At 44.4% G+C, this 24,104-nt stretch overlaps 1 protein-coding gene across 1 annotated transcript in view; it reads right to left on the reverse strand.

Moving 5' to 3' along the window:
- PLB1 (phospholipase B1) overlaps window positions 1-24,104 on the reverse strand; it is a 225,477-nt gene that overhangs the window by 143,679 nt on the left and 57,694 nt on the right. Inside the window, exons 17-21 of the mRNA XM_033937660.1 lie at window positions 23,396-23,454; window positions 20,145-20,218; window positions 11,454-11,497; window positions 7,094-7,202; window positions 4,095-4,146 (exon numbers count right to left, since the gene is read on the reverse strand). Of these exons, the coding sequence (XP_033793551.1) occupies window positions 4,095-4,146; window positions 7,094-7,202; window positions 11,454-11,497; window positions 20,145-20,218; window positions 23,396-23,454 (338 nt within the window). The remainder of the gene's footprint in view (window positions 1-4,094; window positions 4,147-7,093; window positions 7,203-11,453; window positions 11,498-20,144; window positions 20,219-23,395; window positions 23,455-24,104) is intronic.

Raw genomic sequence — 24,104 nt, forward strand, 5'->3', positions numbered from 1 at the left:
CCCTGGGTGATGAAGCGAGGCCAAAAGGTAGCACTTTGTACTGATAATGGCGATGGTGCACCTGGAATCTTAGGTAGCGACGTGAAGCTGGATTGATTGGTATGTGAGTGTAGGCCTCTTTGAGGTCCAGGGAACATAGCCAGTCGTTCTGAGAGAGATGAGGGTAAAGCGTGGCAAGGGAGAGCATTCTGAACTTCTCCTTGACAAGACATTTGTTGAGGTCCCTGAGATCGAGAATGGGACGTAGGTCTCCTGTCTTTTTTGGAACCAGAAAGTAACGGGAGTAGAATCCCCGGCCCCTTTGTTCCAGAGGTACTTCTTCGATGGCATTGAGGAGAAGGAGGGATTGGACCTCCCTCAGGAGGAGGGGGGTTTGAGTTGAAAGAGAAGCAGACTCTACGGGAGGATTGTCTGGTGGAAGAGTCTGGAAGTTGAGAGAGTAGCCGTGGCGGATGATGTTGAGGACCCACTGGTCCGATGTGATGACCTCCCAACGGCTGAGAAAAATGTGGAGCCTGCCCCCGATTGGTTGAGGGAGAGGCAATGAGGGTGGAAGACTGGCTAAGCCCTGGAGAGAGGAGTCAAAAGGGCTGAGAAGGTTTGGCAGGAGGAAGAGGCTTGGCAGGTTGATTAGACTGTGCACGAGCCTGGTTGTGGTGTTGTTGGCGAGCCCGCCTAGGTTGCTGTGAAGGCGGGTTAAGCGGCCTAGCGGAGAACCTGCGCTGGTAAGAAGACTGTGGTTTGTAAGGCCGAGCAGGAGGGGCCTTCTTCTTTGGTTTAATGAGAGTATCCCATCTGGTCTCATGGGCGGAGAGTTTTTGTGTGGTGGTATCCAGAGACTCTCCGAACAATTCGTCTCCCAGACATGGGGCGTTGGCTAGTCGGTCCTGATGGTTGACATCCAGATCAGAGACCCTGAGCCAGGCCAGGCGGCGCATGGCCACAGCGATGGCAGATGCACGAGAGGTGAGCTCAAAGGAGTCATAGATGGAGCGTACCATAAATTTTCTAAGTTGAAGCAGGCTGGAGATGTGCTGCTGGAATAGTGGGACCTTGTGCTCCGGCATGTACTTTTGCATGGCGGAGAGTTGCATTACCAGATGTTTCAGGTAGAATGAAAAGTGGAAAGAGTAATTGTTTGCCCTGTTGGCAAGCATGGCATTCTGGTAGAGCCGCTTGCCAAACTTGTCCATAGTTTTGCCCTCCCTGCCAGGAGGGGTAGAGGCATAGACACTGGAGCCTTGAGTCTTTTTTAAAGTGGACTCAACCAGGAGAGATTCATGGGGCAGCTGGGGTTTATCAAATCCCGGGATTGGAATAACCCTGTAAAGGCTATCCAGTTTACGGGGTGCCCCAGGGACAGTTAATGGATTTTCCCAATTTTTATAAAAAGTTTCCCGTAGGATGTCATGCACGGGTAACTTCAGGAACTCCTTAGGGGGTTGATCGAAATCTAATGCCTCCAGGAAAGCTTGTGATTTCTTGGAATCAGATTCCAGAGGCAAAGATAAGGCCCCCGATAACTCCCTGAGGAATTTTGAAAAAGAAGATTGCTCAGATTTAGATGTGGTATCGGGGGCCGAGGGCTCTTCGTCCGACGACGATGCATCCTCCTCGGTACCGAGGGGAGATTCCTCCCAGAGGTCCGGGTCTCTGACATCGGTGTGTGCGTGCCGAGAGACTGGAGTGGAAGGCTCGGTATGATGAGCTTTAGACCGAGACTTGCCTGAGCGTACCGAGACGGTACCAGGGGATGAAGACCTGTGTCTGTCTCGGTCCCGGGAAGAACGGTGCCGGTCAGGTTCGTGGGAAGACCGGTGTTCCGCTCGGTCCCGAGGAGGATCGGATGTCGTCAGAGCGACGGCCTCGGCATGGGCATGGATATGCGGTGCCGAGAGAATGGGCATGGAGGGGTCCATAGGTACCGATGGCGTGGATACCGGTTGGACGGTGTGGGGCTCGGGCCGGTCTGGTACCGAAAGCAGCGGTGCCAGGATGGAGGGCAAGAGCTGTTTAAGTTGCGTTTGGAGTTGTTCCTGCAACTTATCCTGGAGGATGGCCGCAATGCGGTCATCCAGGGGTGGCACCGGAACCACTTTTTTCTGCTTTGGTTCCATGGGTGCCGCTCTACGCTCCGGCGATGAGGAGGCCGATGACGAGGCACTCACCGATATCGGAGCGGAGCGCTTTTTAGTTCGGCGTGGAGCCGAAAGAGCCGGTGTCGCCACCGAGGTGGGAGGGCGCTCAAGGGTGGAAGGCTTCTTAGCCGGCTTACCTGGCGCCGGTGGCGCCGATGTAATGTCAGGCGGTGTCGAGGTGGTCGGTGCCGACTTCGATGGTGCCGCAGTTGAAGAAGTCGAGTCCATAGTCGGGCCGGTGCCGAACAGCAGACTTTGCTGGATTTGGCGATTCTTCAAAGTGCGTTTTTTAAGAGTGGCACAGCGGGTGCACGAGTCCGCCCGATGCTCCGGTCCCAAACACTGTAAACACCAATTGTGTGGGTCAGTGAGGGAGATCGGGCGTGCACACCGCTGGCACTTCTTAAAACCGGGCTGCGGGGGCATGAATGGAAACACGGCCTCCGCAAAATCAAACCCCGAGGCCTGGATCGTGACAACAGGCCCCGCCGGGGCAAAGACAAAAAACGAAACAAAAAGAAAATATTTTTTTTTTTTTTTTTTTGGAAATGAAATAAAAAAGAACCCGAAGGTAAATAAACGAAAAAAGAACGCGAGCGGGAAGGCAAAAAGAGGATTTCAATCGGAATTGAAAAACGCACGTCTTCTTCGCTCCGCGGAAACGAAGAAACTGGGGACCACGCTCTCCTCCGTCGGTCGGGAAGGCACTCGCGCACGCGCGGTGCGGCCAACTAGAACTTTCTAGTAAAAAGGTCCGTACCGTGGGCTCCGTCGGTGACGTCACCCATGCGTAAAGAATATGCTGCCTGCTTGTCCTGGGATAAACACTATTACATGAAACAAAAAAAGAAAAACTAAGAAAACAGAAAGGTTTCATGAAGCTGAAGGTCATGACCTAATGAAACAACAGAGTTGTCACTTCACCCAGGTCACATCAACCAGATTGATCCATAGAAACATGACGGCAGATGAAGGCCAAATGGCCCATCTAGTCTGCCCATCCACAGTAACCATTATCTCTTTCTCTCTCTGAGAGATCCCACGTGCCTCTGAATTCAGACAGTCTCTGTCTCCACCACCTCTTCTGGGAGACTGCTCCACACATCTACCACCCTTTCCGTAAAAAAATATTTCCATAGATTACTCCGGAGCCTATCACCTCTTAACTTCATCCTATGCCCTCTCATTCCAGAGCTTCCTTTCAAATGAAAGAGACTCGACTCGTGCGCATTTACATTACGTAGGTATTTAAACGTCTGTATCATATCTCCCCTCTCCGCCTTTCCTCCAAAGTACACAGATTGAGATCTTTAAGTCTGTCCCCATATGCCTTATGATGAAGACTATGCACCATTTTAGTAGCTTTCCTCTGAACCGACTCCATCCTTTTCAAATCTTTTTGAAGGTGCGGCCTCCAGAATTGTACACAATATTCTAAATGAGGTCTCGCCAGAGTCTTATAGAGAGGCATCAATACTTCCTTTTTCCTACTGGCCATACCTCTCCCTATGCACCCTAGCATCCTTCTAGCTTTCGCCATCACCTTTTCAACCTGTTTGGCCACCTTAAGATCATCAGATACAATCACACCCAAGTCCCACTCTTCCGTCGTGCACATTTGTTCGTCACCCCCCTAAACTGTACCATTTCCTGCAGCCCAAATGCATGACCATGCATTTCTTAGCATTAAATTTTAGCTGCCCAATTTTAGACCATTCTTCGCTTCGCCAAGTCTTTCTTCATGTTATTCACACCATCCTACATCTATTCCTAAATTTTTTCCATTTCTGCTTAAGACACTGTATGAGTCAGTGGAATACTGTAGCAATAGCACTGCAGTAACTCTAGACTACTCAATAGAATTGCCACAATGCCTACTGGGTCATGCAGTCATGCAGTGTATTTCATGGAAGCGCAACCTAACCCTACTGTATGAAAGAAGTTTGTTAGACTCACACTGTCAGTCTTCATCAAATTCACCAGTGCTTCGACCTGCGTGGGAATATCCCTATAATGGAGAACAGATAGAAATAGCACTCACAGATAGAAATAGTACTCACCTCCCCCAAGAACCGAATGTGCAGGAAATCTATCCATACATTGTGAGAAAAGGGGAAAAGGTTGTAGTTATACAACCACACTGAAAGCACTTTACATACATTCAGGTACTTATTTTGTACCTGGGACAATGGAGAACTAAATGACTTGCCCAGAGTCACAAAGAGCAGCCCTGGGATTCAATCTCACAACCTCTGGGTGCAGAGGCAGCAACTCTGCCACTAGGCTACTCCTCACCTCAACAGGCCACATTTTCAGCGCTGCAATAAGATATACGGTTTTCAGCGATCCTAAATATAGAAATTAGATTCGGTGCAAGAAAATAACAGCAGATAAAGATCTGAAAAGTTCAACCAGTCTGCCTAATAGTTACACATCTTACAAAGAATAAGACAGTCCCTGCTCGTAAGAGCTTACAATCTAAACAGCCAAGACAAACAGGGTATCATAGATACAGTTAATCAGCTGGCTGGGTTGGAGGGCAGAGGGGAGTACAGGACAATCATGCCATTGTGGCATCATGGATAAGGTTGGCTCTTATTGGTGGACTGAGGCATTATGACATCACAATCTCAGTTCTGCTTCCCAAAGACTTAAACGCTTCACTCTACTACTACTACTATGAATTATTTCTATAGTGCTACCAGACATACGCAGCGCTGTACAGAGTCACAAAGAAGGTAGTCCCTGCTCAAAAGAGCTTACAATGTAAACAGCCAAGACAGACAAACAGGATGTCATGGATACAGTTATGAGGAATGCTTAATCAGCTGGCTGGGTTGGTGGGCAGAGGAGTAGGGTTAAGGCTATATCAAAAAAGTGGGGGTTCAGTCTGCTTTTAAATAAGGGAAGGGGCTTCACGGATAAACTCAGGTAATTTATTCCAGGCCTAGGGGGCAGCTAGATGAAAGGAATAAGGTCTCAAATTGTCAGTGGAGGAGAAGGGTACGGCTAAGAGCGGCTTATCTGACAATTGAGACATTTTTCACTACAAGGGGAGCTGGTAGTTGTCTGATTGGTTAAAGACTCATTTAGAAAAAGGAGAGATTAACTCTCGCACAGTTTTCAGAAGAGCTAAGTTTCTTAATAGTCTCTTTCACTGTACAGCACTGCAGGATAGTAAAATTTACTGGTAACTTTACATTTATCTCGGAGCTCTTGTGATGGATTTTTCTGCCGTTTGCGTTCAAGCCGGTGCAATTGTCATCGATTAGCGCACCTTAGTAAAAGAGGGCCACAGTCCTTGATGATACCGCTTATTTCTGGTCTTTGAAGAACTGAAAATTATCTTAACATTTATTGTCTGCCTCCATCTTTAAAGAGCTAAACCAAGTCAAAATCTAAATTACTAGGCAAAAAAAAAAAAAAGATAATTACTGTTTTTTGCCATTTTAGCTTCTCAGCCTTGACCTACTCGTACTGCTTATGCTTTTCCTTACAGTTCAAAGAAGAAACATCAACAATAAAAGAACAGGAAATAAATAACAATCTGACCATGATATGGCGTCTGGCTGTTTATCGTTTATTAAACTTTGATATACCGCCTTAGTTGCAGCACAGTTCAAGGCGGTTTACAATAAAATATATCAAGTAAAACCAAATTCAAAAAGGAACGCCATTGAAATAGGATAGCACCCTACTTTCATATAGAAAATATAAAAACATAAAACCATTCATGGTCTATCACTGCAAAGATGTGTTCTCTACTAGTTATAAAGGGGTCCTTTTACTAAGGGGAGAGAGTGGCACAGTGGTTAAAGCTACAGCCTCAGCACCCTGGGGTTGTGGGTTCAAACCCCCGCTGTACTTTGTGAACCTGGGCAAGTCACTTAATCCCCCCCCCCCCCCATTGCCCCAGGTACACTAGATAGATTGTGAGCACACCGGGACAGACAGGGAAAATTGCTTGAGTACATGTAAACCGTTCTGAGCTCTCCTGGGAGAACAGTATAGAAAATGGAATAAATAAAAAAAAATAAGGCACGCTAGCTGTTTTAGCGCATACTAAACGCTAACACGTCCATTATAGCGTACCTTAGTAAAAAGGACCCCAAAGTTCACAGAAAGCACGTTCCAAGAGATACATTGTCAAACGAGCTCGAAACTCAATTCATAAGGTACAAAAACTAAATCCAAACTATTTTCCAACAGTTGAGTAGGGGAGCAAACCATTTGACGAAAACCATATTTCTTTGGACCCATTGCTCTAGCATTTATTAGCCCATGTTCATCTGCTGTGATGTCACGCTGGAGCAAGTTGAAGACGGAGTGAAAATCTAACAGGACCAGAACAATCCCCCCCCCTCCCTGTTGTGTCTGTTTATATAAACGTCCTCCAGCAGACAGCAGTGTTATCTATACAGTACTATGATGTAAATGAAATCCTAATTGCTGCTGATCCAATAAATGAAAATCATCTGTAAAAAGCAACCAAACTCTTAGCCGCCCCTTTTGAGACCATCATCTATCACTAAGGTTATTTTCCTCCAACAAAGCCAACTCTATCCCTAATTTCAGCTTACTCAGCAAATGGAGCTTCTCGCTACACATTCTTTCTAAAGCATTAGATAAGGATTTCTTCACTGTCTGGAAACATGGGGGAGAGTGTGGAGCAGTGGTTAAAGTTACAGCCTCAGCACCCCTGAGGTTGTGGGTTCAAACCCATGCTGCTTCTTGTGACCCTGGGCAAGTCACTTAATCCCCCCATTGCCCCAGGTACATTAGATAGATAGTGAGCCCACTGGGACAGACAGGGAAAAATGCTTGAGTACCTGAATAAATTCATGTAAACCATTCCGAGCTCCCCTGGGAGAATGGTATAAAAAATTGAATAAAAAAATAAAATAAAATCTTGTTTAGGAGTAAGGTACCATAGACAAGTAGATAGACAGACCTACCTAGCCTTGGCTCCTGGTACAGCCTGGTTAAAGAAGGAGTTGGGCCTGTCTATTCCTCCAGTGCCAGTTGAGAACCCTTGCAGAAGAGGGTTAAACTCACGGAAGATATCTGAAAATAGATACAGCCAGTGGGTAGAAAAATATCACTTCATCAAAGAAAAATGGGGCTTAATTGTTCAAGGGTAGTGTTCCTTTATCCCATGCAAAGGACCTGGATTTGATTCTGGGCCAGTTAGGACTGGGGAAGCTGTAGCATCCCAAATATGATTGCAGGGTTACATAAGTCCCAGTGGATGACCTTGAGTTCAGGACTGATGTTACAATGATTGGCTAGTAGATTTGGGGAAAGGCATAAAAAGGTGAAAAATCTCTTCGTTGTTGTTCATTTAGTTTTGTTTTGAGAATACTGAGGTGCTGACTCTGCTTATTCATTGGTACACATTCTAAATAACAGTCTTTATACAGTATTACAATTTTAGCAGATTTATGAACCTCTGAAGCAGGCATTTGCTGAAACACGGCCCTTGTTGGGTTCATTTGACGTGTGTTCCATGCGAGCTACCTATTAAAGTTTTTGCCAGCCTGAATACCCTGGTCATCTCTGCTCGTTTTTGGCTGGAAGACTCATAATGCCAGATCCCAGCCCTAGTACCAACTCAGCTGGCAGCCTAAAGGAGCAGGAGAAAGTGTTATGCTCCCCCAAATGGAAACTCTGCTGAAGTTTTCAAATACATAACCAGTCAAATTTTCTGTTAATTAATTAGAAGCACCTAAATGCTCTCTGAGTTATCTATCAGTCTGGATAATAATGTTGTCACTTTGAGAATGTTTGCACAATATACAGTAGCTGAATTGCTATGAAGAATATATGCACTGTGGGCCCAATTCTGTATATGTCACCTAAAAAATCAATGCTGACTAGTGCGGTGCTAAATGCGATTCTATAAAAGTGAAATGCCCATTATAGAATTGTGCTTAGGCAGCCTTAAGCATTCTAACATTTAGAAACATAGAAACATGATGGCAGATAAAGGCCAAATGGCCCATCTAGTCTGCCCATCTGCAGTAACCATTATCTCCTCCTCTCCCTATTGGCTAAGACTCTCTTAACATTTGCATCTCCTCTTCCTATAGGCTAAGGCTCTGTGCACCTGCATTGTGAGGTCATAGAGCTGCCCATCCACAGTAACCATTATCTCTTTCTCTCTCCGAGAGATCCCACGTGCCTATCCCAGGCTTTCTTGAATTCAGACACAGTCTCTGTCTCTACCACCTCTTTCGGGAGATTGTTCCACACATCTACCACTCTTTCTGTAAAAAAGTGTTGCCTTAGATTACTCTGGAGCTTATCACCTCTTAACTTCATCCTATGCCCTCTCATTGCAGAGTTTCCTTTCAAATGAAAGAGACTTGACTCATGCGCATTTACATTACGTAGGTATTTAAACGTCTCTATCATATCTCCCCTCTTCCACCTTTCCTCCAAGGTATACACATTGAGATCTTTAAGTCTGTTCCCATACGTCTTATTACGAAGACCCCACAGACCATTTTAGTATCCTTCCTCTGGACCGACTCCATCCTTTTTATATCTTTTTGAAGGTGCGGCCTCCAGAATTGTACACAATATTCTAAATGAGGTCTTGCCAGAGTCTTATACAGGGGCATCAGTACCCTCTTTTTCCTATTGGCAATACCTCTCCCTATGCACCCTAGCATCCTTCTAGCTTTCGTCGTCACCTTTTCAACCTGTTTGGCCACCTTAAGATCATCACATATAATCACACCCAAGTCCCGCTCTTCCATTGTGCATATAAGTTCTTCACCCCCTAAACTGTACCGTTCCCTCTGGTTTTTGCAGCCCAAATGCATGACCTTGCATCCTATTTATGCCAGAGTTTCCTTGGCCTAAATGCCTTTGACTATTAGGCACCTAACTCAAAAAAAAACACCACCCCCTACCCACGCCCACGCCCACTTTTAACTATATACTTTGCACTAGCTTAACTTTCAATTAACTCGGTGCCAATTGAGAGGTATTGAGTACTGATTATTGGTGCCAATTTATCCTAATATTCAACTAAGTTAGGTGCCTACATTAGGCCAATGTAGATGTCTAACTTTATAGAGACAATAGGGGGGGGTGCTCCTACACACCATTGCCATTCATGAAGGACAGCCTATGTTGTTGCGTGTCTTTAAATGAAAATGAGCCGATCCCTGACAGTTGTGTGCATGCGCCAATCATCACGCTTGTGCACATGAGTAATGCGCAGTACTTCTGGAAAGAGCACCGGAGCCAGCGCTGTGGGTGTTGTGGGTGCTTGCGCACCCTCCATATTAAACAAATTCCTTGACTGTAGCTTTCATTGGATTTAAAAATTAGCACTCCCAGTAATTTTGAAAAGACGGCTCCTATGGGAAAGAGTGCCTTTTTTGTAACTAGCATGCACTCTTAGCAAAGAGCGTGTGCTATTTGCAAAAAAGGGTGCACTCATAACAACATTGCTCTCATATTAATAAAATAGACTAGAAAACCCAAATAAGATGAAAATTCCCATAAACATAGGAAGTGACACATAATGAAAGTCTTCTAGGTGCCCAACTCCAGCATTCATCTAATAAGTCTACATATGCACATGTAGGGTTACCATTTTTCAGACCGCAAATATCTGAACACGTGGCCCTGCCCTGTTCTGCCTTCACCTCTGCCCTGTTCCCCCCAGCCCCTCACGGTTCAGCCTCCAGCCACGCCCCCACAAACCTCTCTCTTTCCCCGACAAGCTCCAACTACGTCTGGAAGGCCTGGAGCATGTGCGGAAGTGCGTGACGTCATCCTCCTATGCTCAGATGACCTCCAGATGCGGCTGGAGCTTGTCGGGGCTTTCCAAAACCCAGACAAATGCCAGGTTTTGGAAAGTCTGTCCAGGAGCCCGGCTACTCCTCTAAAAAGAGGACATGTCCAGGTTTTCACGGACATCTGGTAAACCTACGCACATGTCACCTGGAGGCAGCAGATTTTGCTTGGCAGATTTCAATAGTGAAGAAGACCACTGCTACTTAACTAGGTAGGAGAGGCTCCTCACGGATCATGCCGTATTTTCAGCAGCACATAATTAGCTAATGGAGAAAATATGAGCAAACTGCCATGGCACTATCTGGTTAGTGCTGGGGAGGTCGGGAGGTGGAGTCATGAGTTACCCAGGCAGCAACAATATTCAGGAGTTTGATTGGATAACTATCCAGCACAGGCCCACCCACTTTGAGCATAGGTCCAGTCAGCAGCAGCATAACTAGGTTGTGGCTGGCAGGGATCCCCAAGCCTCATCAGCTGAAGACACCTAGTGATTTGGCAACTCTTAACTTCCCCCCCCCCAACCCCCTGGTATCTTTAAATTCTTCTGGGCTGGGCTGGCAGCAAACAGTGACTCATATGAAGTTGCATCAGAGGGAAGACTCAGGACCAGTGCAGGCAGCCGTTATGAGTTGTTGCTCACTGCAGGCCCAGCGCTAAAGGATTTAAAAAGGACAGGGGTAGGGGGAAGGTTGAAAGAGAGAAGTTAAGAGATGCTAGGTCACCTGGGGGAAGTTCCTATGCCCACCCATGTGGCACAAGGGTTAGAGCTACAGCCTCAGCACCCTGAGGCTGTGGGTTCAAATCCCTCACTGCTCCTTGTGACCCTGGGCAAGTCACTTAATCCCCTCATTGCCCCAGGTTCACTAGATAGAGTTTGAGTCCACCGGGACAGATAGGGAAATGTGATAAAGTACCTGAATGTAAACCACTTAGGATATACTAAATCAGGTGTGTCCAACCTTTTGGCTTCCCTGGGCCGCACTGGCCAAAAAAAAATGTTTCTGGGGCCGCGCAAATGCTGCAGCAAGACAAAGGAGGGAGCTGAGAAGACGGTAAATACTCGGGGGCAGCAGAGGAAAACACTGCATCGCCCTCGACTGGGACCACACAAAATACTTCACGGGGTCGCATGCGGCCCTCGGGCCATAGGTTGGACACCCCTGGTTACTAAATAGTTTATAAATAAATCTAAAATGGGGTGTCTGGCTATGCCCCTGCTATCCAGTTATCTTATGAAAGAAAAGAGGCTGTGCTAAGTTAATTGAGGTTTTTTTGTATACTGCCATTTTATCCAGTGGCTGCCTTTACCCAGATGTGCAGAGCCCACACCTGGATAAGGGCCGGCACTGAATATTTGGACCTAATTGAAAGAAATGCTGATAACTGCTGGCCGAACATTGCCCCTAAATTCTAAATTCGTACTATTGGATGCCACATGACAACAGGACCCGGGCAGCTATTTGGGAAATTGCATCCCATTTACTCAGAGAAAGTGTAACTTACTTGGTAATGTGGAGACTGTGTTTATGTTTCCATCTCCCCCGATGCTAAAAGAAGAAAGAGAAAATGAATGATGTTAGGAAAGAGCCACAATCAAAGGCCCACATTGCCTGCAGAAAATATGCCTTTTTGATATAATTACTACTACTATTATTATTATTAGTGCTGCCAGATGTATGCAACGCTGTACAGAGTCACAAAGAAGACAGTCCCTGTTCGAAAGAGCTTTCAATCTAGACAGACAAACAGGATGTCATGGATACAGTTAAAGGGAACGGTTAATCTGCGGCTGGGTTGGAGGGCAGAGGGGAAGTACAGGACAATGAAGCCATTGTAACATCACTGATTTATTCAATTTCTATACCGTTCTCCCAAGGGAGCCCAGAACGGTTTACATGAATTTATTCAGGTACTCAAGCATTTTTCCCTGTCTGTCCCGGTGGACTCACAATCTACCTAATGTACCTAGGGCAATGGGGGGATTAAGTGACTTGCCCAGGGTCACAAGGAGTAGCATGGGTTTGAACCCACAACCCCAGGGTGCTGAGGCTGTAGCTTTAACCACTGCGCCACACACAGGCTGGCTCTTAGGCACTGGTGGAATGAGGCATTGTGACATCACAATCTCACGTATGCTCTATCAAACAGGACTTTGGGGTCCAGTATATGCTCTATTACAAAGGACTTTTATATGCCTGCCATATTTTGATTATATGTATACCTGTGCAAATTTTAACTGAAATTAATAAATGTATTTGTTCACACAGTGGTCTGACTAGTGTCCCTTCCCCACTTTTTTTGTTTCTAGAGTTTGTGTGAAGCATGAATGAAACACACATATACGTGATTACATTATAGAATACTATAATCGATGCAGGTTTATGTATATTTCTTGGTATGGCCATTTACACAAGCTGTAGGGCATAAGTGCTGTTCTATACACTGCTCCTAACTTTAATGCCCAGCTTATAGAATAGCATTTTATTTGGTGCTGATTTGTTTGTGTACCATATAATAATAATAATAATTTTATTCTTATATACCGCAAAAGCCGTGGTAGTTCGAGGCGGTTTACAACAAAGGAGAGCTGGACAATCAGCGAATATAGGTACAATATAAGATCATCAAAATACAGGAGAGCATGATGCAGAGGTGAGGCATGAGAGATCCTGGGAACAATTCGGTTAGAGATGGAGAGGTAAAGCTTAAGAGGACTTGGTTACGAATTGGTTAAACAAGTTTGTTTTTATAAGTTTTCTGAAACTTAGGTAGGAAGAGGAGTGCGTGATAATGTAACCCAACCAATCGTTCAGTTGGCCTGCTTGGAAGGCAAGTGTTCTGTTCAGGTATCTTTTGTAACGGCAGGCCTTTAGTGTTGGGTGGTTGAATAGATGGACTCTGCATGTGGGTCTGGATGGACGTTCAAGGTTGAAGTGGGGGACCAAGTACATGGGGGCCGAACTAAGAATGGATTTGAAACAGAGACAGGAAAATTTGAACACCACTTTCGCTTCGATGGGTAGCCAGTGGAGTTTTTGGTAGTAGGGAGTTAGGTGTTCCCCAGTTTTTTAACCCAAAAATCAATCTGATTGCCAAGTTTTGGATGATTTGGAGTTTTCGATTGATTTTTTTTGAAGGACCCCAGGTAGATGATGTTACAGTAGTCGAGTGAGCTTAGAATGGAGGATTGCACCAGTAAGCGGAATGAGACAGCATCGAAGTACTTTCTGATAGTTCTTAATTTCCACAATGTTGAGAAGCCTTTTCTGACCAGTAAATCAGTGTGAGCTTCAAGGGTAAGGTAGCGGTCCAGGGTTACTCCCAGAATTTTTATTGAATCTGTAATCGGGAAGACTTGACCATTCAAGGAAATTGATGAATCTTTGATTTTGTCGTTTGGACTTGCCAGGAAAAAGTTGTTTTTTTCTGAATTGAGTTTTAGTTTGAATTCAGCCATCCATAGTTCGATTTGCATTAAGATGGATGCCAGGTGGTTCTTCGTCTCGGGAGATAGGTTAGTTAGGGGAAAGACTATGGTGATGTCGCCAGCATAGATATAGAATTTGATTTTTAAACTTTGCAATAGGTTCCCCAGTGCGGCGAGGTAAATGTTAAATAGTGGGGTGATAGGGGGGGAGCCCTGCGGGACTCCACACGAGTTTACCCAGCTGAAGGAATAGGTGGTGTCACTCTAAACTTGGTAAGATCGTTTGCTTAGGAAACCCTGGAACCATTTTAACACATTACCAGAGAGACCGATTGATTCCAAACAATCCATAAGAATAGTATGATCAACTAAGTCGAAGGCATTGCTTAGATCGAATTGCAGGATCAGTGCACTTGTGCCCTGGCTGAATAAGCTGTGGAGAGAATCTAGCAGTGAGACGATGACAGTTTCAGTGCTGTAGCCAGAACGAAAACCTGATTGGTTGTCATTTAGTATACTGAATTTGTCCAGATAGGTTACTAAGTCCTGGTTGACCAGGCCTTCCATCAGCTTAACAAAGAAGGGAATGTTTGCGATGGGTCTGTAAATTGAAGATAGTTTGATTGATTCTTTGGGATTTTTTACTATCGGGGTGATCAGGATCTGGCCTGACAGTAGAAGGGAAGAAAGCCAAGAAAGAAGGGAGAAAGAAGTCGCAGAAAGACTTAACATGTTCTTTTCGTCTGTATTTACGAACGAAGACACAACCAACTTACCGGAACCTGAGCAATTCTTCAATGGAAATGAAGCAGAAAAATTAACATCCATGGAAGTGAGCCTTGAAGATGTGCGCAGGCAGATAGAAAAACTAAAAACTGACAAATCCCCGGGTCCAGACGGAATCCATCCAAGGGTTCTGAAGGAATTAAAGGAGGAGATAGCAGAACTACTGCAGCAAGTTTGCAACCTATCCCTGAAAACAGGTGTGATACCAGAGGATTGGAAGATAGCCAACGTCACACCAGTGGCGTACCAAGGCGGGGGCGGGGGGGGCGGTCCGCCCCGGGTACCAAGCCCTGAGGGGGTGCTCCCGGTCCGGTCCAGTTACCCCCCCCTGCGCCGGGTGTCGCGTCTGGAAACAGCCTGCAGCAAGATCGCGATGCCAGAGATCTTTGCCTGCTTCGACTGTTTCCTCCGCCACGGTCCTGCCCCTCCTCTGATGTCAGAGGAGGGGCGGGACCGCGGCGGAGGAAACAGCCGAAGCAGGCAAAGATCTCTGGCATCGCGCGATCTTGTTGCAGGCTGTTTCCCCAGGGCAGTAGCGTACCAAGGGGGGCGAGGGGGAGGTCCATCCCGGGTGCCGCCTTAGGGGGGGGTGCACAGCTGGCCCGGTCCCTATCGCGCTCCTACCCTCCCAGCGAAAGCAGCATCGGCGCCATTATCGAAAAAGGTAATGGCGCCAGGCCTTGGAGCACCAAGGCAGACCGCTTCTCCCCTCTCCCAGCCGAAACCCCGCTGACCATCCTATCTCTCTCCCCCCCCAAGTGAACCTTTCTGACCCTCCCAGCGAAAGCAGCAAACCTCCCTCCAGTAGCGTCGGCTTTATCCTCCCTCTGCCGCATCACTGATGACGTCATCAGTAACGCGGCAGAGGGAGGAGAAAGCCGCGAAGGAGGTTTGCTGCTCTCGCTGGGAAGGTCGGAAAGGTTCACGGGGGGGGGGGAGATAGGAGGGTCAGCGGGGGTTCGGCTGGGAGGGGGGAGAAGCGGACTGCCTCGGTGCTCCATTACCTTCTTCGGGCAGCAGCAGCGTTTACAATTCGCTGCTGTTGCCGGCTTCAGGCCTTGTTCTCTGCCGGGTCCTGCCTACTTCCAGTTTTCATGAAGACAGGACCCGACAGAGAGGAAGGCCTGAAGCGGGCAACATCAGTGAATTGTGAATGCTGCTGCTGCCCGATGAAGTTCAGGACATCAGGACATCGGGGAAGGAGCAGGGAGAAATCGGCTGCTGGCTTGGGGGTGAGGGTAGGGAAAGAATCGTGGAAGTGGAGAAATCGGCACGATGGCTTTGTGCAGGCTAGGGGGAGAGAGAAAGAAAGGAAAAAATAAAGAGGGGGGGCCAGGGGGAGAGAGAAAGAAAGGCAGAAAGAAAGAGGGGGACCAAGGGGAGAGAAAGAAAGGCAGAAATAAAGAGGGGGACCAAGGGGAGAGAAAGAAAGGCAGAAATAAAGAGGGGGTCAAGGGGGAGAGAAAGAAAGGCAGAAAGAAAGAGGAGGGCCAGGGGGAGAGAGAAAGAAAGGCAGAAAGAAAGAGGGGGACCAAGGGGAGAGAAAGAAAGGCAGAAATAAAGAGGGGGGTCAAGGGGGAGAGAAAGAAAGGCAGAAAGAAAGAGGGGGGCCAGGAGGAGAGAGAAAGAAAGGCAGAAATAAAGAGGGGAGCCAGGGGGAGAGAGAAAGAAGAAGGATCAGAAGAAGGACCAGAGACTCATGAAATCACCAGACAAAAAAGTAGGAAAAATGATTTTATTTTCAACTTAGTGATCAAAATGTGTCCGTTTTGAAAATTTATATCTGCTGTCTATATTTTGCACTATGGCCCCCTTTTACTAAACCGCAATAGAGTTTTTTAGCGCAGGGAGCCTATGAGCGTCGAGAGCAGCGTGGGGCATTCAGCGCAGCTCCCTACGCTAAAAACCGCTATCGCAGTTTAGTAAAAAGAGAGGGGGAATATTTGTCTATTTTTGTATAGTTGTTACTGAGGTGACATTGCATAAAGTCATCTGCCTTGACCTCTTTGAAAACCCGCAGAATATAAATGATAATTAACATTTTCTCTGCGTACAGCGTGCTTTGTGTTTTTAAAATTTTATTGTTGGTAGATCATTTTGACTTGGCCACAAAGGTAAGGGGGAGGGAGGGAGGGGAACTGCTGAAAGACATCTAATAATCCTTGCAGGCTTGACTGCAGGGAATTATTTTTGTAAAATCATGTTTTGTTATGTGACTGGCATTATCTAGACTTTAATTTCTATGAATGAATAGAATGAAAATGATATAAAATTACTTGCTTGTTTTTATGTGCGTGCGCTGAAGGAAAGTGGAGAGAGAGTGGGCTGAGGATGCTGAAGGGAAATGGGGAAGAGAGTGGGGAGAAGACGCTGATTTATAAATTGACAATTGTACAGAATATTGTTTCTTTTTATACTTTAATATAAACAATTCAAGGCTTGTGTGGATGGAATCAGGTGGTTTGCGGGGATGGGGACCGAGCTTACGGGGATTAGTCCAATAAAATTGTATTTTTTTATATCTCATTATTTGTTTTATTTTTATTTGTTAATTTATAAAGTGGTGATTGTTATGTATCAGTTTTTTCAAATTTACATCTACTGTCTTTATATTTTGCACTGTATTAGAGGACATGTGTTACTGTTTTTTGTGGTGTTGCATTGTATCCAGGGTCTGGTTTCTTGGCGGATCAGTTTAACTTTTGTCTACATATTTCTATTTTTAGTTTGTGATTATTCCATTTTGGGCGAGGGTGTATCTCTGTTCTGTGTGTATGAAAAAGACATAGTTTTCAGTTGGCATTGACTACAGGACCAATTGACTGTGCGGGATCTGGCTTGTTTAGTTTTACAATGTATGTGTTGGTGTTCTAGTGCTCACTGCAGTGTTTAAGATGCAGCCTTTTCCTAGGTACACTCTTGTGGTGCGATATGTAGATTGGTACTAAAAATCATATTTTTCATATAGATGGGGGGGGTGTCAAAAAATGATGGGCCCTGGGTGCCACATACCCTAAGTACGCCACTGCCTGCAACTACTCCATATGTACTTCTAATGTCATGACAATTTAGACATAATTTATGTTTTGTTATGTTTGGAATAATGGTTACATATATGAGGTTCAATAAAAGAAAATTTTCACTGCCTGTTTCTATTCTGACCATTTATTCCATTTCATGGTTATTGCAAAAAAAAAAAAAAAAAATTTTTTTACATGGGGGGGGGGGGGGGGGTGTCAAAAAATGATGGGCCCCGGGTGCCACATACCCTAGGTACGCCACTGCGTCACACCCATCTTCAAAAAGGGATCAAGAGGTGACCCGGGAAACTACAGACCTGTGAGTCTGACCTCGGTTCCGGGGAAAATGGCAGAAGCGCTGATAAAAGAAAACATCGATGAACATTTGGAAAGAAATGAACTTCTGATACCAAGCCAACATGGTTTCTGCAGGGGGAGATCGTGCTTAACTAACTTATTGCACTTCTTCGAAGGAATCAACAAACGGACGGACAAAGGAGACCCCATAGACATCGTATACCTAGATTTCCAAAAAGCCTTTGACAAGGTGCCTCACGAGCGTCTACTCCGGAAACTGAAGAACCATGGGGTGGACGGAGATGTGCATAGATGGATCAGAAACTGGTTGGCGGGTAGGAAACAGAGGGTAGGGGTGAAGGGCCACTACTCGGACTGGAAGAGGGTCACAAGTGGTGTTCCGCAGGGCTCGGTGCTCGGGCCACTACTATTTAATATATTCATAAATGATCTAGAAATAGGGACGACGTGTGAGATAATAAAATTTGCAGACGACACCAAACTATTCAGTGGAGCTCGGACTAAAGAGGACTGCGAAGAATTGCAAAGGGACCTGAATAAACTAGGGGAATGGGCGACGAGATGGCAGATGAAGTTCAACGTTGAGAAATGTAAAGTACTGCATGTGGGAAGCAGAAACCTGAGGTACAACTATACGATGGGAGGGATGTTATTGAATGAGAGTACCCAGGAAAGGGACTTAGGGGTAATGGTGGACATGACAATGAAGCCGACGGCACAGTGCGCAGCGGCCGCTAAGAGAGCGAATAGAATGCTAGGTATAATCAAGAAGGGTATTACAACCAGGACGAAAGAAGTTATCCTGCCGTTGTATCGGGCGATGGTGCGCCCGCATCTGGAATACTGCGTCCAATATTGGTCGCCGTACCTTAAGAAGGATATGGCGATACTCGAGAGGGTTCAGAGGAGAGCGACACGTCTGATAAAAGGGATGGAAAACCTTCCATATGCTGAGAGATTGGAGAAACTGGGTCTCTTTTCCCTGGAGAAGAGGAGACTTAGAGTGGATATGATAGAGACTTATAAGATCATGAAGGGCATAGAGAGAGTAGAGAGGGACAGATTCTTCACACTTTCAAAAAATAAAAGAACAAGAGGGCATCTGGAAAAGTTGAAAGGGGACAGATTCAAAACAAATGCTAGGAAGTTCTTTACCCAACGTGTGGTGGACACCTGGAATGCGCTTCCAGAGAATGTAATAGGGCAGAGTATGGTACTGGGATTTAAGAAAGGATTGGACGGTTTCCTGCTGGAAAAGAGGATAGAGGGGTATAAATAGAGGATTTCTGCACAGGTCTTGGACCTGTTGGGCCGCCGCGTGAGCGGACTGCTGGGCATGATGGACCTCAGGTCTGACCCAGCAGAGGCATTGCTTATGTTCTTATGTGTAGCTTGGCTTTGAAGGTGACCAGGGTGACTTTCATCACATTTGGTGGGCAACAGTCTAATATATAGAATTTAGCCCTATATTTACAGTATAGTTGGTTGATCCGCCCTTGATCTGCTCTGGTACTATCTGAATAGTCAACAGAAGAAAGAAGAGCCATATTCTGTTGATCGCCAAATGAAGAAAAATTGGCATGGAGAGCATTTTTTTTTTTAGCCCACATTGGATTTTAGTGCCTTTGCTTTTATCCATACTTGTGCCTTCTAATCTCAAGCCCTTGCAGTTTGGGACCCCTGAGGAAGGCAGTTATAGCTGAAACATGGACTATGTTGACATTTTAGGTGGATTACCATATGGGCCTTGACTATTTACATTCTAGGTGAATTGCTGCCTATTTCTATGTGTTGGATTGAATAAATGCCTACATGAGGAACATCTACTATCTTCTCTACAAACCATGTACCATAATCATACGACAAACCAATATATCTATGTCATGAGTCTCTAATGAAATAATGACCAGGCCCTTCTAAATTGTAAATTGTACTGAACTTCTTCTGGGGCTTATTAGTGATCCATAAATACTAATGTAATGTAATATAACGTAACAGTATAAAATCTTACAAATATATACAAACATTGAAGAAAATCAATTAAACCAGCAGGATGATAATATACAGTACTCTTACATCGGGAATCTGGCATACTGAAATAAAACTCTGCAAAACACATCATCCTAATTACCAATCCAGAGCAGGGTAACACAAAACAGCTGAACTTACACATGGAAGACTAGTACAGACATGGGCAACTCCGGTCCTCGAGGGCCGGAATCCAATTGGGTTTTCAGGATTTCCCCAATGAATAAGCATGAGATCTATTTGCATGCGCTGCTTTCAATGCATATTCATTGGGGAAATCCTGAAAACCCAATTGGATTCTGGCCCTCGAGGACCGGAGTTGCCCATATCTGCTCTAGTACAAATAGAAAAGCTTATGAAAACTGAAAGCGTTAACCTGAAATTAGTAACATAACCAGTGATGTAGTTCAGGAAACTGAACATCCCATGAGATTATATGGACTGCTATGCTTTAGATGTCACTAAAATGGACTCCTGCTGTAATCACAGGGGCATCTTTTCAGCAACTTTATAGGCAAAATTCCTTTAGGCCTGCTCTATAACAACATTCTATCTATACCAACATACATATGAGCTAGAAAACATATATGCACTATATTGTGGACCTCTACTCACGTCCAAGAAAGACCTCTGTACTGAGTCAGGACGCCAAGGATGTTATTGGGTGCAGATCCCGCTCCATTACCTGCCTGATATCAAGAAGGCAAAATATTACTGCAAATAAGAGTGGTTCTGAGTCAAAACAAGCAGTATGTAATTTGATCTGTGATTGGTTAATAATAATCAGCTGATTGCAATTATAGGCTTTAAATCGCTTAGGTTATGCGCAATATAGTATTTCTTTTTTTTTTTTATTGATTTTTAAATTAAAACAGTGCAATACAAATAAAAGAACAATAATTACTACATACATTGCACTATTAACTGTACAGGTAATTTATATATTATTAAATTCTCCCCTTTTTCTTACTTTTATTAAAAACATAACTTATGACATAATATGTAATGATAAAAATAAATTACCCATATGTAACCATCAAAATTATATCCCTCCCTCCAACCCCTCACCCTGGATGTGTATAGGTAAATGAGCAGAAGAAAAGAAAAGATAAATAAACATTTCTTATTCTTTTCAGTTATGGCTTGGAGCTCGTTGATTTGGATTGCCACTAATGAGTGTTTTGTAATTAATTCAGTGAGGTGGGAGGCTCATCGCCAATGAAATTGCACAATTCAGTACTGTTACATGGTATGGAACCGCTAGCAAGGACCATACAAAGATGAAATACGTTTGATCAGTGCCAGAGCTTTTTCTGTTCTGAAGCAGATATAAATTATGTCAAAATAAATGGATAAATAAAATATAGATGGCTTAATCAATCATATTGTTAACTGCTTGTCTTACACATACACATATCTTTCTAAATTATAGTTGGACACTTGTGCATGATCAATAATGTACAGATATTTAAATAGCTTATAAAAACATCTTTATTTCTAGAAGCTTTTCGTTTGGGTGGGCGAGCCGCAGTGATTAACAGATGCAGTAGATGAGAAACGAGCAGTTATTATACTGTAGATTTTGATATTATTGTTTAGTATTTTATGTTATGGATTTTATTCTGTGTTATTGATTTATGTGGGTATCTTTTGGAGCCTGCTTAGGTTTTGGCGTGCTATAGGTTTTAAAAAATAAGTAATGGTATTTACAATGCTATCTATGGAATGATGTGGGAGATGATAACTGAACAGTCATATTAGCATTCTCACCAGTGTTTACGATAAGCAAGCTATAAGAAAAGTTGAGCAAACATGGGGGAAGTCTGCTTTATATTGGTAGTGTTATTTTCCTTGGTTACACAGTTATCTCAATCATGTGCAAAGTTCAAAAAGAATGTACATTAGGTTTAAGGAATCCCTAAATTGTCCTAGAGGATTGTTCAGTTTAATGAGAAAACAGACCCTCATGACTTGGGGGAGATACAGGCTATGTTCCCTTTGTGCGGAGCACGTGAGCAATTGCTTATACATTTTCCATGGTCGCTCACAAAAATCCTGAACCGACAAAACTAAACTAAACCTTAAGTTTGTATACTGCATCCTCTCCTCATGGTTTACAGGTAATTCAATAAATGAGGGAAAGACATAATAAGAAATTAGAGGTTATGTAGAGGATAGCTAGCTTTACATTTTAAATAGGTAGCTTTACATTTTGGAGAAAAGCCAGGTTTTCAGATGCTTTTGGAATAATTGGAATGAGCCTAGGTTCCGCAGCAGGGCAGGGAAGTTATTCCAAAGCTCAGTGAATTTGAAGAAAAGGGATTTCCCTAATTTACCTGCATACATGACTCCTTTTTTATGTTGAAATATTTTTTATTAAATTTCCAACAAAGTGCAAGAAAATTATACAGAAGTGTTCATCAAAATCTCACATGTGCACAAATCATTCCCTCCCAAACCCCCCCCCCCCCCCATATATATAGAGTCCAGTAACATCTCAGGAAGTATGCGGTCATCTTCACAAATTCAATAATCTACTTCGAGCATGGGGAGTAAGGTCCATCCAGAAATGTTCCCAAGTCTGACAGAACATAAGAACATAAGAAGTTGCCTCCACCGGGATCAGACCAGAGGTTCGCACCCGCGGCGGCCCATCAGGTCCACGACCTGTCAAGTGTTCCCTGCCTCATCCTAAAAAACCTATCATTATTTCTATCCGTATCCGGCGCCGGCGGCAGCCCGGAAGTGGTGGCCCGGACCACGGTCCAGATCCCCGACCTGTCTCCTCTCCAAAGAGGCATGTACGATCATCAAGGATCTCCACTGATTATAAGAGGGCAGGTCCCGGGACAACCAGTTAGTCAATATAGCTTTTTTTTTCCCAGCAGCAACACTCTTGTCACAAAGGCTGTCATCCCTTTAGGCTTAGGCGTTGTTAAGTTATAATAATCAAATAGTGCTCTTGGCATAGGAGACCATCGCCTGCCCCAGATAGATGAAGTATATTGTCCAAGTCTATGCCAGAACTGCAGAATATGGGGGGGAAGTCCACATGACTCCTTTTAACGAGGGGAAAGATAGTTTAAGTTTGTGGGCGGATCTGGTAGTGTCAGGTCTCAAAGAATTCCAGGATAGTGGAATTAGACATAAATTAAACTTTAAAAAAATTAATTAAACTAAACTAAATCAATTGCCATATATTTGATGGTTTTTGTGCTATGTACAGAAATGCACTGCTATTATTGGAATCAAAAATTGTTAGTTTTTAGAACTTATCGCTCACATGAAAATATATTTGCACATATCCACACCACTTGATACAGGTTTGGAATCTCCTACCACAACACAAATGCCTGGATTCTCTAAACAGCGCTGTTTTTTTTAAGGCACCCAAGGTCAGCAAAAAATACTGTTTATACAATGTTTTTAACTGAGTTTCAAGGCACTTACCGGCGCCAGAATCGCACCTTCATAGGTGCTTTAGGCCACTTTATACCACTGTGGGAATGGCTAATGCTGGAAGTGGCGTTAAGCGGCCTAAAATGCCCATAGAGGCGCAATTCACTTCAAAGGTAGGTGTTGGAGATGTAGGCCTGGAAAACCCTGGCCTACATTTTCGGCATCTATTTTTGCTGGAAGCGCAATTCTGTAGCTGGCCCCATCGTGTAATTGACATGTGATCGGCAGCCGCTTTGACAATGGTGCTGGTTAGAGCATCTTGGCCATGGTGCCTAAGTCCTAAGCCACAGGGGCTGCTTTGATCTCAGCTAAGACTACTGCATATGATCAACCTAAGTCTTCCATCAGAGCAAACTTAGGTGGACTCTTTTCATCATTTCATTACTTACTCATTAATCTGCACTTACTGTGAGAGAGTCTCCCACGGCAGCAATAACTTTAATGTCTGCAGGCCTCAAACTATGAACTGAAAAAAGCACATTTTTCAAATTATGCATATGTAGTGCATTACATAAGCCATCAATGAAACAAACATTCACAGGCCATTATTGACGACATATTTTACTTCCTTCCTTGCAAAAGTTTCTTTTGCGTCAACTTAACTGTGAGAGTAGGTTAAGCAATAACTTCACGGTTTAGGAGACAGTTCTATAAGAGGGCATCACCATGTAGGTGTCACAATTTAAGTGCGAAGTGTGCCTAGTATATAAGGGCCCATACGTGTGTAATTGCCATTATAGAATACAACAGCATCGTTATAAATTTATGTAAAACTGTTCTGAGCTCCCGGGGGAAAGTGATATAGAAAACTGAGTGAATAAATGTAGGTGATTATAGAATGAGGGGGTTAATATAACTGCAGTGTTGTGTGATAGCAAGTACCTAGTAATTAGTAACTATAGTTAATTACTTTCCTGCAGTAATCAATAAAGTAATTAACTATTTTTCACTATCCCAGTAACTTCAGTGAGGTGTAATAGGTATTACACGATGCGGTATATTAGATAATGACATGGTGACAAAATTCATCACTGTTCCTGTCCCCGCGGATAACGGCAGGAAATCATCCCGTGCCATTCTTTAGTGTCTGTCTCAACCTCAGTCCTTCAACACCAG

The sequence above is a fragment of the Geotrypetes seraphini genome, chromosome 3 (genome assembly GCF_902459505.1).
Source record: "Geotrypetes seraphini chromosome 3, aGeoSer1.1, whole genome shotgun sequence".
In the NCBI taxonomy this organism is placed as follows: Eukaryota; Metazoa; Chordata; class Amphibia; order Gymnophiona; family Dermophiidae; genus Geotrypetes; species Geotrypetes seraphini.